This window comes from Kogia breviceps, chromosome 16, assembly GCF_026419965.1.
Source record: "Kogia breviceps isolate mKogBre1 chromosome 16, mKogBre1 haplotype 1, whole genome shotgun sequence".
In the NCBI taxonomy this organism is placed as follows: Eukaryota; Metazoa; Chordata; class Mammalia; order Artiodactyla; family Physeteridae; genus Kogia; species Kogia breviceps.
In genome coordinates, this window is record NC_081325.1 from 42,312,300 (window position 1) to 42,329,253 (window position 16,954).

The following is a 16,954-nucleotide window of genomic DNA, read 5'->3' on the forward strand; positions in this document are numbered from 1 at the left end:
CTTCTCATTTTGTTTAACTTCCTGTGTTTGGGGTCTCCTTTTCACAGGCTGCAGGGTTGTAGTTGTTGTTTTTAGTGTCTACCCAGTGGGTAAGTTTGGTTCAATGGCTTGTGTAAGCTTTTGGTGGAGGGGACTGATGCCTGTGTTCTAGTGAGTGGGGCTGGATCTTGTCTTTCTGGTGGCATGGGTGTGTCCAGAGGTGTGTTTTGGAGTGTCTGTGAACTTAGTATGATTTTAGGCAGCCTCTCTGCTAATGGGTGGAGTCATGTTCCTGTCTTGCTAGTTGTTTGGCATGCACTGGAGCTTGCTGGCCATTGAGTGGAGCTGGGTCTTAGTGTTGAGATGGAGATTTCTGGGAGCGCTCACGCCAACTGCTATTATGTGTGGCCAGGAGGTCTCTGGTGGTCCAATGTCCTGAACTTGGCTCTCCCACCTCAGAGGCTCAGGCCTGACAGCAGGCCGGAGCATCAAGACCCTGTCAGCCACAGAGCTCCAAAGAAAAGGGAGGAATAAAAGAAAGAAAAAATAATAATATTTTTTTAAATTTTTAAAATAAAAAAAATTTTAAAGTTGTTAATATAAAAAAATTTTAAAGTAATAGTAATAATGATAAAAGAAGAGAGCAACCAAACCAGTAAACAAATCCACCAATGATAACACGTTCTAAAAACTACACTAAGATAAACATAAATATCAGAAGCAAGTCACTCGCAGAGAGCAATCCCCTAGTCTACTGTTGCTCCCAAAGTCCACTGCCTCAATTTTGGGATAATTCATTGTCTATTCAGGTAACGTATTCCAGAGATACTGGGTACATCAAGTTGATTGTGGAGATTTAATCTGCTGCTCCTGAGGCTGCTAGGAGAAATTTCCCTTTCTCTTCTTTCTTCGCACAGCTCCCGGAGTTCAGCTTTGGTTTTGGCCCCACCTCTGCGTGTAGGTTGCCCTCAGGCCTCTGTTCCTGCCCAGACAGGATGGGGTTAAAGCAGCAGCTGATTAGGGGGCTCTGGCTCACTCAGCTGGGGGCAGGAGGGGTACAGTAGTTATAATTGAAGTTCAGGGTGAGCCTGTGGTGGCAGAGGCCGGCATGATGTTGCAACAGCCTGAGGTACATCATATGCTCTTCCGGGGTTGTCCCAAGATCATGGGACCCTGGCAGTGGTGGGCTGCACAGTCTCCCGGAGTGGGTGTGGATAGTGACCTGTGCTTGAACACAGGATTCTTGGTGGCCGCAGCAGCAGTATTAGAGGTTCATGACCATCTCTGAAGTCTGAGCTGACAGCCATGGCTCATACCTCTCTCTGGAGCTCATTTAGGCAGTGCTCTGCCTTCTGTGGGCAGAGGGGAAGGAATCCCCTCTCTTCAGGCACCCCAAAACAATGGTCTCTTGTCTCTTAGGAAGGCCCAGAGTTTATCCCAAACTCCCTCCCGGTTAGCTGTGACACACAAGCCCCCTTCAGGCTGGGTTCACACAGCCAACCCCAGTCCTCTCCCTGGGACCAAACCTCCTAGGCCTGAGCTTCAACTCCCAGCCCCCTCCCACCCCAGTGGGTGAGCAGACAAGCCTCTCAGGCTGGTGAGTCCTAGTCAGCACTGATCCTCTGTGCGGGAATCTCTCTGCTTTGCTCTAAGGACCCCTGTGGCTGCTCTCTCCTCCATGGCTCTGAAGCTCACCACCTCCGCCACCCTCAGTCTCCACCCATGAAGGGGCTTCTAGTATATGGAAACCTTTCCGCCTTCACAGCTTCCTCCTACTGGTGCAGGTCCCATCCCTATTCTTTTGTCTTTTTTATTTTACCCTACCCAGGTATGTGGGGAGTTTCTTGCCTTTTGGGAGGTCTGAGGTCTTCTGCTAGCATTCAGTAGGTGTTCTGTAGGAGTTGTTCCACATGTAGATGTATTTTTGATGTATCTGTGGGATCAAGGTGATCTCCATGTCTTATTCTCTGCCATCTTGAAAGTCCCCCACTCAGCCTAACTTTTTAAATTAAATATACAGCTTTAATAAATTGTTAACTTAGTATTATAAATATATTAGTACATATTTACTTTGTAATTAAAAATTCCTTAAAATAATCTACAAAATTTCCACCAGTATTTAATATGAAATATAGCTAACATTTTTAAAGTGCTTATCATGTACCAGTTATTCTTTTAAGTGTGATATTTGTACTAGCTCATTTAATATTCTTAGTGGTCTATTAATATCTCCATTTTCCAAATGAGAAAATTGAGGTTCAAAGAGTTTTAAAAAATTTAGACATGTCATATATTTTGTAAATAGTGATCAGGATTCAAATTTGAGTATGTTGTTCCAGAGCCTGGGCTTTTAGCCACTACCCTATATTAAGTTAATTATCATAGTGAAGCTACTTCACTTTTCATTTAACTATTTTAATCAACCAATAACATTGTTCTCTACTGAACTCTAATATACTCATAAATAGAGTGAAATTTTACCTCTTCTAAATAAGCATGCACTAGATCAGTGTAGCCAAGATATTAGTTTATAAATGCATTGGTTTTTTTAAAGATTTAATTTGTAGATCAGTTGTTCAAATATGGAAACAATAGTATAAATGGTGGTTAGATGCAAAAGATAGTTACAAAGCCCTGTCTAATCCATTATTAACTAAGTAATTATTAATTAATGCATTAATATTCCTGCATCCTGGCAGCAGGGAGGTAAGTAAGGCAAAGAACACAGACACATTTCTTCCCTTTTTTAAGGAGGAATAGGGCTGACTCATGCAAAAGTTTAAAATAGCTGAAGTTTGCCTTTGGTATTTCCCCAATATCCCTAGTGTCCTCAAACTGTTTTAGCCCATAGTATTTCATTTCTATGGCAATCAAGATTTTAATTTCCTTAAGTCAATTGATCTTTGTTAGGTGGGGAGCATGGAATTTAAATGAATAATAATATATAAATGACAGTTGTCCCATGATGGACCCAGAGATATTTGTATTATAAAAAGATATTCCTTGCCCAGATTAGTAGTAAATTAATTGAATTTGGTCTCTAAATGAGGAGAGCCAAATCCAGATGGCCCTGGAGACAGGTTTTCTCAGTGCTTTGGGTAGTTTCATAAGAACCTGGCTCAATAGACCCTAATGGAAGAACAGGCTGATGTGGAGTTCCCTGAAGTCTTCGTCCTCTAAGGCCACCTTGTTGACAGGAAATTCTAGATGTACATAGTCTTCTAGACGTTTCTGCCCCTTGGTGTCTAACATGTAAAGCATTGTTGGGGTGGGCAACCTCCTCATGGATCATCTTTCCTGCTGTGACTGGTCTAGATATGTCCAGTCTAAACTTCCTTCTCTGTGGAATAATGAGAGTTTGGGGGACTTTGGTAGTAAGTAACTCTTTCCCTGATATCCTCATACATTGCAGGGTGCCTCTGTGTGTGTATGTGTGCTAGCACATGTGCATGCATGCATGCGTGCATCCTATCTGCACTACAAAAGAACAAAGGCTTATGCTGTGGGGAAGGGCATTTTGAACGTATATTTACTGCAGCTACATCTGGAGTCAGCTGCCCTATACATTTCAAGGTTTTTTTTGTGTTTATTGTATATATGGATATATAACATATCAAGCCATAGTTTTTCTAATCTCACTAGTGTGAATGCCAGCAGCTCGTGTCATCTATTGCAAGGGAGTCAGTACTGCAGACAGGAGCACTTTGTCCATAAAGATTATTTGCAAACCAGTTGTTTATGTGTCTGGCATTTTGATAATGAAGGGAATGTTTTTATTTTTTATTTTTCCAGATGAAGTAGATGATGCTTTGGGATCTTTTTAGCACTGCTTTTTTTTTGCCAAGTAGGAGGATATTACACAGATAGTCTCATCAAAGTAATTAGGTTGTTAGATAGGCTCTGTGTATGCCAGTTAATGGGATACATTAGTTAAATTGTAGCCCCAAAGGCTTGTGGGGTCAGAATTGCAAACACAATCTGAGTTCCCAAGTCCTATGAACTTATCCCTTTAGGATATGCTACCACAACTGTCGTGAGAGGCAACACTGCAATAACTAACAGATTATCATCATAAGGGTCTGAGTAGATTCTCCTGGACAAAACACTTGTGTAAAGATATTCAGTGTTTAAAGAGCACATCTGGATGTGATGGAATTTTTCCACAACCCCCAGACATGCCAGTCAAAGATAACACAATGCAAGTATCGCTGAGTGACACTTCAAGCTGCATTCATAAGCAACCTGCCTCATTCAAAGTCAATGAAGAGACAGGACTTACAAGCCCATGCTGAAAAGTTATTGAAATGTGACTGACATCTCAAAGAAACGGTGTCAAAAGGCTTGCATGACCTGGTGCTGAAATACAGTGGGGTTAATCAAAGTTATGGTGTTGCATACCACAAAGGTATTCCCTAGATTGAATTACTTATTTTATTTAATTCATATCACCGAGTGGCTTTATTACCACCCTTCTATTTTCTCCGTCTAGCTTTCAACCCCCAGTTTGTATTATTGGTTGTAAACTTTTACTTTGGTTACTCTTTAAAAAGGAGGAAATGTTAGTGAGGCTTCTGTGGATTAACACTGGCGTTACATCTCTTTCCTTTGCTTGAGTTCCCCAAGGAGATCTTGCGCTTACACAATTTTGTTCCAATACAAGGTACCTCCTGGGAGAGAAGGATGGAGCAGCTAATTGACAATCCTGTTAGAATTTTTTCACTAGTACCTGAGTTAGATGACTTACTAGAGCCCTACCTACTCTCAGAAAGACTCAGGAAGGGGACAGTAGAAATGTTTGACCTTGGTCTATCAAATCATTTTGTCTCTTCTTAATGGGAGACATATTCTACTGCCTAGTGCTAACCACTTGACTACTGGGTCTTTTTGTGTTTGTTTTTTTTTTCCTTTTTCTACTCTATGCCTCCTGAGGGCAGAAGTCAACCTTCTGAGAAAAACTGTAACATAATCATGAATAATAGTTATCAGCAGTTCTGTTATATTTATAATTTATTCTGAATGTTTGCATGAATTCTCTTTAATATCATTGTAAAATACAGAAGGTATATCATCATCATCTGACAGTCAAGATAGCTAATAACCATGCCTAACAGAAGAAGGGGAGAAAGGAAAAAAAAAAGACAACTCTCTCTGAGATGTACAGAATCTGGCAAATGCTATAATTATGTTCACAGTAATTATGCCCATGTTGAAAAAGTGCAAGCAATTATGAGTTATGTTTATACATGTTAGAAGGTAAAAATGCATAATAGAAATTGTATGCATGAAAAGTGTCTGTGTGTATGTTTCAATCCAGTATTCTGGCCTTATTTCAACTCTACGTTTTGGTCTAATATATCTTGTTTTTCTCTTTGTGAATCTATTAGGAATGAGTCACTAGTTAAAATAGTATAGTCACAAACTTCTATAAGATTGGCTGCTAAGTCAAACATCTGCTCTTCCCTAGAATCTATCGATCTATCATCTATCTATCTATCTTTCTCTATAGCTACATATTATTATTATTATTATTATTAATTAATTAATTTTTTTTTTTTTTGGTAGGCGGGCCTCACACCGTTGTGGCCTCTCCCGTTGCGGAGCACAGGCTCCAGAAGCACAGGCTCAGCGGCCATGGCTCACGGGCCCAGCAGCTCCGCAGCATGTGGGATCTTCCCGGACCGGGACACGAAGCCGTGTCTCCTGCATCGCCAGGTGGACTCCCAACCACTGCACCACCAGGGAAGCCCAACTACATATTCTTTATTCTATAGAGAACATATATATATATATATATAGACTATATATACATTCCTCAGAACTAAAAGATCTGGAAAAGAAATTTGTTTTTCTATCCTGCCAGACAATTCTACAAAATAACACTATAAAATAAGTGCTAGGTTTGATAATATCAAATAAATTATGTATTCTGGAATCAATCCACAATTCATATTAAAGTCTGTCACAAAAATACAAGGGAAAAAAAGAGAAAAATGACAATAAAATGACTGCATTCTTTGTTATTAATAATTTTAAAACTATTAAAAAGGGGTGAGAGTTAGACTTGGGAAAGATCACCTTAGAAAGAAAGTATATCAAGCATGACTAGCAAAGGACTTTTCTTTTACGAAGAATAATGGTTTAATGTTTAATTAATCTTATCCATTTCTGCATTTATGGGAAGGCAGAGAAGAGTCTGCTTTATAATGTAGAAAATTAAATATTAAAACCTTGGTGCCTACCAGACTTACATTTTCTTATTATGAATGAGCATTTTCACTTTCCGCACACACAAAGAAAGAAACAAGAGGTGGATGTAGTTCCTTAGCTCTGCAGGAAAGGATTACTTCAATGTAGTCTCTAGTAGCAAGATGATACCATCTTGCTACTAGAAACAAAAAATGCCAAAGATGAATACATGTTTAAAACCAAAACAAAAAAATGCAAAACCATAAGATGACTATCATATATAATATAAATCCTTAATTCTAGATGTAGTAAATGAAGTAATTCTTCAGCTTTTTTTCATGTATGAATTATCTAAAATGCATAGATCTAATACTCCAAAATGGTATATTGCTTACAGGATATTACAATAGTTTTCATATTTTATGATGCCTTTTCTAGTGAGAAAACTGAAGTAAGTTATTAATTTAAAATAATAAAATGCTGCCAGATTAAAACACAGAAATAACAATTGAGAACAACAAAAAGACAGATCAGACATTTAAATGTTTAATTCAAATTGGTGCCTATTTGTGTTACTTATAGTTTAGGCCAGATGGTATATTTTGCAATTAAATATGAAATTTTGACCTACATTTTAAGCTATCAATTGAACCTTTGGTCTCCAATATATTATTTATCACAAAGGAAGGACTGTAAAAAGGGTCAAGGAAAGGTCCGTATCACAGGAGTCCCACCTCTTTGGAGATGGATGTGAAATAAATTCATCTCCACTAACATCAGAGATTCTTTACCCCACTATGTCTGGGATATTGCTCCTGTAAAACAATTGATTTGAATGGAAAAGAAGCCACACATTACGAACACTGTTCCTAAACTTAAAGGATTAATATGTGTGATTTAACCTGGCAAATTATTCTAAAATGTTTGCGTGTAATTCTGAACTTGTTGACATCTTGACTGTTAACCCTACAATTTGTTGCTTCTAAGTTTGAACTAGGATAGAAATATTACATGCATAAAATCTCAGCGATTTTTTTCACTCATTTTTTTTTCACTATTGCTATTAGAAAGCATTAATAACAATTATGGGGAATTTAGCAGAAAAATTAGAGGAAGTTCAGAAAAAGGTGGGGAAGTAAATAAATTCCAAATAAACTATGTACACATCTTTATCTGATTTTCACACATCTTTCAGTTCTACCTCAATGATCATCTTCAGCTACAGATCAGTAGTTGTACAATGTGTTGCTTGGACAAGTGCCTCAGAAAGAGATTATGGATATGGTAAACATATGATTTCAGTTACAATAGGCGTGTAATGCCCTGCATATCCCTGCTCTTGATTTAATTACAGGAGACCACCTTTCAATGAAAACACAACCCCTGCCCACCCATCTATCTGTACATCTGAGTCTGTGTGCCCACACCAACTTCACACCTGGAACTCCTGCCATTCTCAGGAAGAGATGCTCTCTTTTCACAGAGACTACAAACACAAGCATCTAGTTCAGTTTAATTATCTATCAAATTGCTTTTTGTACCTATATATATGACAAATTCTAATTGGTAAGCTGTATGAAAGCGTAAGGAATCAGAGTTAGAAAATTAAAGTTGATTTTCTGATCAGGGGAAACAAGGAAAGAATGGATATTACTTCACCTTCAATTTTCATTTCTTCCCTATTAGCAACCAAAGCTCCCATTTAACCATGTTACCTAGTACCTTCCCACCTCCAGGAATATATCTGAATTACTTGAAATATACTCTTCATTCACCTTCCCGTTTTCTAATCTACAATTAAAAGCGTATACCTTTCAAGAAGTTTTTCCTGATTTCTCCAGCTAGAAATATCTTAGAGGTTCACAGTTGAGTTTACTCTCTTGTATCTATGCAAAATGAAAGTTTAGTTCAAAGACCTTCCATTTTTACTGTGTTTTAGTCAATTTAAATTAAGATATAAGAGCCCAGTGTGTCAAATAGAAAGCATTATTATACATAGTTCATAGCAACAATAAAAGATGAAAGCAGAAATTCAAAATAATTTTAACAATCTGTAAAAGTGGGTCAAAATCAACAACAGAGCAGTTAATAATAACTTATGCCAAGTATAGAACATAGAATTTTAAAAATAGTGACTTTAAATATAGGACTACAAATATGGTTGACAAATGATATATCAAAAAGATTGAGGTCCTTAATGTATTGTGCGGTCAATAAAGTTCAAATAGTCAACCCAAGGTGATATGTCAGAGAGAAAGAAAACTCTACTCTTGATCTTTTCTTCTAGTTAAAATCTATGTGTTCCTTAGGGACCAGCTCAGATCCAAATACATCAAGATGTCTATCATAACTACTTCACATGTTTTCTGGACCCCTGAAATATTCATTTTATGTACCAGAGTTTAAGATGGTATTTTCTTGTAAGATATTTCAGTGATGCTCCTCAGAAATTAAATTCATAGATTGGGTACCCATATCACGAGAAAAAAGACTTCAAAAGTTTTCTGCCACTGTCAGACCATATATAGGCAATACTGTGCCCATGTAAAATCTATATATCAGAAATTTGAACAAGAAATGCAAGATTTCAAAAAATAAAAAAATAAAATAAATTTGGGATATAACATTTGGACCTATCTACAATAAAAGATAAGTTGCTTCAAAATTTTGGTGGGTCTTAAGATGGAGAAAAGTTGATCTATTCATTTTTTATTTCAGAGCATAGAGAGAGGAGTAACAGATAAAAATAATAGAGAAGTAGATTTTTAGCTTGAATTGCAACTAAAGCCCCATTGTGAAACAGGCCACCCTTAGGATGAATTTCATATATCTGGATACATTTGCAAATTGGCTGAATGAAACTGTAAGGAATTTTGAATCACAATTCTTACATTGCTTGGAAAGTTGGATTACATGACTGCAAGATTTCCTTCAGCTCTACAATTCTATAATTTCAAATTTAAATTCTATGTCATAAAGTTACAGAAAAAAACGTCTTTTCATTAGTTTAATGCTCTATAGAACACTGGTCTATATCAAAGGGAGATAAAAGATTTGCCTAAGAGGAGAATTGGAACAAACCCAGGTTCCCTGGCAGGCAGTTTGTGTTTTATCTAAATGACTGCATCACTTTTTCTTGTGTTGCTCATCTAGAAATGAAAGGTTATAAAAAGACATTGCTAAGGAAATATCTTAATATTTTAGACTACTCATGCAGTATATTAATCAAAAGCTAGAAAGAGTGACTGTTTCAAGGACTAATTCAGTTTAGGAATACATGGAAGTCTCATGTGTTCCTTTAAAAGGTCCGCGGTGAGGGCAGTATGGAAAAAAATTCTATCTAAAGACACCTGTGAATATTCATAGTCAGATAGGTCTCTCAAAAGATGTATAGAAATGGAAATTTATTAAGTCAGGAGAGGGAGACTTCTGCTCTTGAAAATTTGCCCTGTTGAAAATTTGCATCAATAGCACTTTGATGATTTTAAAATATTTATATCCTATAATTATATTTTCATGTTGAGCAATTGAACTGCTATAAAAGTGGCTATTTTTAATAAGATCTTCTAAGACAGCCTCCAAGTGTTTTCAAAATAACTATGAAAGCCAATGTTGGCAAAAATATGCAATTTAAAAATCAAAAGCTCTAATGGTGGTATCCTCTTCTTTTCCCATTTTCAATACAGCAAATATCAGGATTCAGGAGAATTTAAAATTCAAAACACTCCCTGAGGTTCTCAGATATAGGTCATTTCATTTAGATAAAAACACAAACTTGTAATAAATGATATAAATCACCCTTTATCACAGAATCAGCTGTTTTAATAATCCAGAATAAGCCTTTCTTTTTGGCACACTAATTCACCACAGCTCATATAAATGGCCACCCCAAGGGGACCTGGAATCACTAGCCCTGCTGCTCACACAGCGTTAAGATGACCCTGGAGAATCAGAGCCACTGAAATTGTGGTGCCACAGCCAATTCTCTCTTGCTGTGTTTTGCTCTAACAACATATGCATGCTTCTTCATTTAAAGGGTTTTTTTTTTTTTTCATTCTTTTTTGTTTTAATTCAAAAGCACATTCTTAAGGAATATAAGGCTGAATTGCAGGGTGGCTTGCTGCTATAGTACATCTGAAAATACTCCCAAACAGCAGCATATAGAAACTTAGCAACTCGCTTGAGAGCAAGCAAGGCATCTATAAATACAATCCAGGAGCTTCTAAGACAATGCAGAAGTGGCATCTGGCATGGGTGAGATGGCAATTTAAACTCTTCAAGTCTTCATTCAAATTGATGTTTAAAACTCTTTCAAATAACTGATTATTTAAAGAGAAAAAGAAATCATGTTGTTGGTTGATTTTTCTGCCATCGAAACTGGAAAGAAACTGTAGTTATGAAGTAGCAACGACACTTGACGAATGAGAAATATCCAGTCCCCTGTATAATATGGATTGGTTTATGAAAATCTTTCCTGGGTAGAGAAGATTACTATTAATTATCATTGTTAATAATAATGCATTTAATTGATCCTAACATGCCATCAGTTGTACAATGTATTATGATTTCATGTGCCATTAAATATGTTATCAATTAATTTTAAGATGCCATTGATTGCAATATGCAGCACAATTTCAGAAGTATCAAAATGGCTATTGTGAATTGTTACAATAAAGTAATAATGTTTTCTAGTTTGTATTTTATTTGCTGTTTTATGGTGTTATGACTTGGGGGCATCATAGTCAGAGCAAACCAGAAATCTGGCTTCAGATATCAGCTTGTGTGTACCCAATTTATATTTTCTACATCTCCCTCCATTTTCTTTCTACACATCTTGGTTTATAAGGGGCATTTCCTCTCTTTTTTTTTCAATCTGTCTCTCTTTGATTCACATAAAACTTCAGGTTTTCTAAAATTATTAGGTGGAACATCTAACCAAACACCAGTACTTCACAACCAAGTTAATTTCACAACAAGAACACCGGTGGGCAGTGTTTAGGAGAGAGGAACAATTAGTGGTTTGCAAACTGCAGTATTCTGAGGGGAGGATGTAAAATGAGAATACTCAAAGAGAATTTGCAAATGTATGCAGTAAAATTGTCAGGAGTCAATTCAAAAAAGCACAACTGGGAGAAATCACAGTACATTTTCAAATTGGAGAGAGGTGTTGGCATGTTTTCCCATCACATTTTTCTCTCCTATAATACTGTCTTGGACAGTGGAAGAATTGGAGAGCTGGTAATGTTGATTGCAGTGACGCAATGCTATCCATGATTCCTGCTCCCAGAAAGCAAGAAAGGGCTTCCCTTACATGTCTATGATGGTGCTTCCTCAACTGCAGTTACCTCCTCTCCACCATGCTGGATATTCTTAAACTCTAAACATAAGTGATAAGGTAGAGAATGAATCAGCCCTTTAGTGCAGCACCTGTGACTCTTCAAGAATACCTGTGTTCCATATGGCATCAGAGTCTAAACCTGTGGTTGGTCCTTTGAGTTTGTTGCATCATCTAATGCTAAAGTAAGGAAGCTTGGGAGGACGAACTGAATACCTGCTTTGAGAATTCAATATGCTGTACTTAATTGCACCTGCTAGAAATGAAGGGTAACTAAACTATCTGCATAAACTCTGTAGTTTCAGATGGATAACACTGTTTAATCTCTTGATGCAGAGACTAAAACTGCAATCTGAATCAATCACTTGAACATTAATTTGACATTTTACAAATTAGGTAATAATAATAATAATAGGGCAGAACAGTAAAATATCTGTGGATCCATATTTTCTGTCCCCAAATTTTATACAATGTGTTTACGAAGGCTCTATAAAATGACTGATGGCAATTACTTATATCTATTTACCCTGTAACATTATTGTGTAACCAGGTAACTAGCAAGGACTTCTCATTTATTCATTTTACCTGGTAAATATTTTACCATTGTCTATGAAGAGTCAGCGACTGATACATGTAAGTCAAATCATATTCAGGTAATAATGTCAGGAAGAAGACTAATTGGTAATCTATTTAAATCAAATCTTGTCTGTTGAAATCTCCAACCATAAACTCAAAGAAAGCACCAGAATATCTATCACTATTTCCTCAATCTGTTCTCTCAAGTGTAATTTTGTAGGTCAAAATTTGGGGGTGATCCTCTTGCCTCCATCATAACAATGAAAATATAGCGTGAATTATCTTTAGTGATAAAGAACAGTTACCAAAATAGAGATGATTCAACTCTTGCACTCTGAGCTATGTTGTAATGCAAATTGGCTTTCAGCTGCTGACATGTAATTTTATAATACATTTTAGAACATTTAACCTATCCACATTTTTTCAGCTCTGTATGCAATAGTGAGAGGTAACGTTATTGTTACAGATTCTGCTAAAGCTACTTATGTGCTATTAATATACAGGAATAAAAGGGAATTCTTTCTTCTCTGGTGGTCTCTTCCAGCTACTCAAAATCTGCTTGGCCTAAAAATGTCATCAACTGCAAGGATTAGTTTATTCTCTTTGTCCATAATCGATTACTTGGCTTTTACTAAAAAGCACAGTTTAAAAATGCCTAAAAAGGAGAGAAAATCTGATCAATTCCATGTCAAAAAATTTGAAGCTGAAAGGAATGTCCATAAAGAAGCTAATTCCAGTCTTTTTTTCAGTAGTCATGCATATATCATACAGAAGGAAAATGAATTTTTTCTATGAGAGAGAGAGAAAGAGACCGGAAAGAAGTCCATTTTAACTCAATGGAAAATGCATGAATTTCTTTATTATATGAAGTGGCCTTGAAGCCTACCTTTACTATTTGAGAAATTCTGAGCAAAGTACTCTGTCTCATTGAGACTTAGTATCCTCCTCTAAAAAATGGTGGAAATACACATGCTCTTTTCATTGAGTTGTTGTGAGGACCAAATGATCTGGTATATTTAGACTGTTTAGCACATTGCTGGTACATCATGGGCACTCAGTACATGGTATCCATTATTTAAGCAAGTTATGTAAATTGCATGAATTATTTAAAATATGATTAGGATGGTTTTCGTGTGTTTGTGCTTTATTTATGGTCTGTGACACTTGTTGACCTAAAGTACGGACCTTAATGGTAATCTATTAATGTATCATTGAAAATAGCTAGTACAAATCAGAGTAACTAAATACTTTGATCAAATCACACAAATTCTCCCAGGAAATAAAATGGAACAGTTGTGGTTTAAAGTAAAATAATACAAACCAATATCAACAGTATTTATATCTGTTTGATTGAGGAAATGGATCTCCAATAGTGAAAATCCTAAGCATTGGTAAGTGTATCAGGAAGGAAATGTCATTCCCCCGCCACCCCACCCCCAGTTTTCAAGGGCAAAACTCTAGGCAGCGCTATCACATGTGCATCTTCTTCTTCCCCGACATCTGCCATGTCGTATTTTGCATAAGCCATGATGAATTCTATCAAATTATCCAAGTAATAACATAACCATCTGAAATGTTAACAGGAGACTTTCTTCTGACATCAGCTGTCACACTATGTGTGAATTAAATTTGCTCCATTAAAACAATTTGGCTTTGTTCTGACTGTTCAGTGTTGCCATTCAAATCTGTAAGCAGTCTTCTTGCCTCTTCACCGCTATTAACAAGTCTTAATCGCTCAGAGATTCAGCACAGTTGGATATTGCAATCAGAGCAAATTCCCAATTGGTTCCAGCACAGAAGTTACCAATGAAACTGGCAGAGTGATCATATAAAATTCTCTAACTTCATCTCCTTTTCTCCCAATTCTCTGTGAAAAAAAAAAAATGCAACTATATAGAAACTCATTTGTAGACTGCGATTTCTTGAATTTGCAGTGGCTGTTAATATCCAGTATCGCCAAGGACTTGAACATAACCCAAATATGTGACTATTGCTTTAAAATTAAAACCATCCTGACAATCAGCAGTTTTGCTTCTCGAAGTGTATGACTTGTACATCTGGTTACCCAATCCACAGGGGGAGGCAATCGCTGTAATAGGCTCAGGATGTACATAGCACGACATCTGCTCTCCAGTACCCAATATGACTCTGGGTATGTACCCTTGAAATAAGTAATCATGCTTTCATTAACTCTAAAACAGTTCCCACATTTGGTCACAGGTAATAAACAGTTAATAATTAAGCCAACTGAATTATTTTCGATTCGTCTTTGTTGGTGTTTGGAGGTTATTTTTGTGACAGAGTTGAATATTTTTCTTTATCTGAAATACACCCTTCATTAGGTAATTCCATCAGCTGATTTCCTTTCTGCTACTGGAAATGCTATTTCCCCCATGGCCTTATTTTTTTAAAAAACAATAATATTCTTGGGGTTTAAGAAAGAGTTAAATCATAAAAGAACATGCTGCTAATGTCAATGACTAGTGATTTATGACAAGAGAGCACTATTATTCAATTATTGTCTGAAAGACTAAATGTACCTCCTGGGGTCCAGAATTTAGTCACACAAAGTGTGTGTGTCTGGCTCACATTGCTGGAACTGACCATTAATTCGATGATCACAGGTGGCAATCCATGTATATCTTAGCTTTTTCTGGAAAATGTGCAGCATGAGAGCTATTAGAGGTAAAAGTCCACTGGTGGAAGAAGAGGAGAAATATATTGCAAAATGACATATCCTTTAAAGTATCTAAGTCAAACTCTTTTATTTAGAAATCAGAAAACCCAGGGGAATCATACCGACAAGTACATACATCTGGTATTTAACTGCTTCCAGTCCAGGGTCCAGTCCTCTCTACTCTAGGTGGGGTGTTCTCAACCCTAAGAGTACATTATAACCACTTTCAGTGCTTTTTAAAAATATTAGTTTGGGGTTTTTACCTACAAAGATTCTGATTTAATTGATCTGGTGTGGGGCCTTTAACTGGTGTTTCTTAAAAGCTGCCAGTTAATTCCAATGTGCCTTCTCCATAGATCTCTTTGTTTGTACCTTCAGCAGAAATATTTCTCTCAGGATCAGAGAGGTTATTTTGAGGAATGAATGCTCTGGACACTGTGGATAGTGGGTAGTACATTTCTCCTGTGGTTGCTACTGAAAAGCTTAAAGTCTAGTGTGCAGTAAAAGCAGCGTTCATGGGCCTCTAGGGCATACATTCTTTTCTAGTTCAATTTTTTTGTTTGTTTTTGTTTTGTTGTTTTTGTTTTTGTTGTTGTTGCTTGCGGTACGCGGGCCTCTCACTGTTGTGGCCTCTCCCGTTGCGGAGCACAGGCTCCGGACGCGCAGGCTCAGTGGCCATGGCTCACAGGCCCAGCCGATCTGCGGCATGTAGGACCTTCCTGGATCGGGGCACGAACCTGTGTCCCCTGCATTGGCAGGCAGACTCTCAACCACTGCACCACCAGGGAAGCCCTCTAGTTAAGTTTTATGGCACTACATTTTCTTTCTTTTACATTGTTTTCCATATTTGTATGTAATATTTGTATGTAATATTTGTTATTTTGATGTTTTATGTTTTGTTGGAAGCTACTTTGGAAGCACAAGTTGGGACAGCACAAAAGATAAGGAACTCGATCTCTAACAACAGAGATACAAGACAAATATATGATTAAAAACCATGAGGGGCCTAAAGAAAGAGGGTTAGAAGGGTCTTTATATATTTTGTTTGAAATTTGACAAACCCTTTAATATGGACAAAAATTACAGAGAGACAAGAGCACATATGCAACAGGAACAGTGGGCTAAGTGTTATGAGTGAGTGGGAAAAGGAGAAAAAGAATTGGAAAGCAGAGGCATGAAAGTTAAGTAGTGGGGGAAGAAGAAAGGTGGGGAAGCAGAATGCTTGTGTCAGTTTTGGATTACGTGGGCTAACCGTGATCCTGAGTCTCAATAATGTGATTGCACCATCTTTATTGTTCCTTATTTTCTGGCAGCATCATATGGAGTCCATTCTGCATCAATAACTCTTGATTTACAAAGTGCCAATACCTTCAGTGGCTGTTAAAACTTGCCTCTGCACTACTGATAAATATGAGATTTAACATTTTGTATGAAGCAATTTTAGATGACAACCTAAGTGAACTTTGGGTTAGAAAATATTGTGATGGTATTGGTGACTGATATTTTCTGTTACCATCTATTGAACAAACAAGGTTGCTGATGTGAAAGCCTGGGGAAATACATGTAAATATCAAAATATGTTCATTTGACTCCAGAATGTGGAATATTAATCCAATTTCAATCCCTTGTTTTGGTACAGCTCATTTCAAGAAAATCAAACAGAATTAAAGTTTTGTATGGTCTGGTAAATGTGTAAGTTTTAATAAACTTTTATATAGTTCCATTTATCTACATTAATTGCCTCAGTGAATATCCTTACATGGATTCAATATGGAACTAAAAATTGCATTAAAGACCTAAGAAAATGGTTCCAACTGATTCTATATAAAAAATAGTATCTCAACAATCATGGCTTATATTTCATTTTGGTTTTGTGGATTTTAAGTCAACTACAGGGCTTCCCTGGTGGCGCAGTGGTTGAGAGTCCGCCTGCCGATGCAGGGGACGCGGGTTCGTGTCCCGGTCCGGGAAGATCCCACATGCCGTGGAGCGGCTGGGCCCGTGAGCCGTGGCCACTGAGCCTGCGTGTCCGGAGCCTGTGCTCCACAACGGGAGGGGCCCCAACAGTGAGAGGCCCGCGTACCGCAAAAAAAAAATAAATAATAAATAAATCAACTACAGTTTCAATGGTCCCATTCATACTGGATATTTGAACTCAATAAAAATGAAGGTAACAGACAAATTGACTACTCTCCACCTAG

At 37.1% G+C, this 16,954-nt stretch overlaps 1 protein-coding gene across 5 annotated transcripts in view; it reads right to left on the reverse strand.

The window, feature by feature from the left end:
* PCDH9 (protocadherin 9) overlaps window positions 1–16,954 on the reverse strand; it is a 981,897-nt gene that overhangs the window by 879,595 nt on the left and 85,348 nt on the right. The window contains exon 3 of one of the 5 annotated variants that reach the window (XM_067016956.1): window positions 10,235–13,943. The exons of the other annotated variants lie outside the window; for them this stretch is intronic. Coding sequence (XP_066873057.1) covers window positions 13,842–13,943 — 102 coding nt within the window. The 3' untranslated portion in view covers window positions 10,235–13,841. Of the gene's footprint in view, window positions 1–10,234; window positions 13,944–16,954 lie in introns of those variants that run through there. 5 annotated transcript variants of the gene reach the window in all.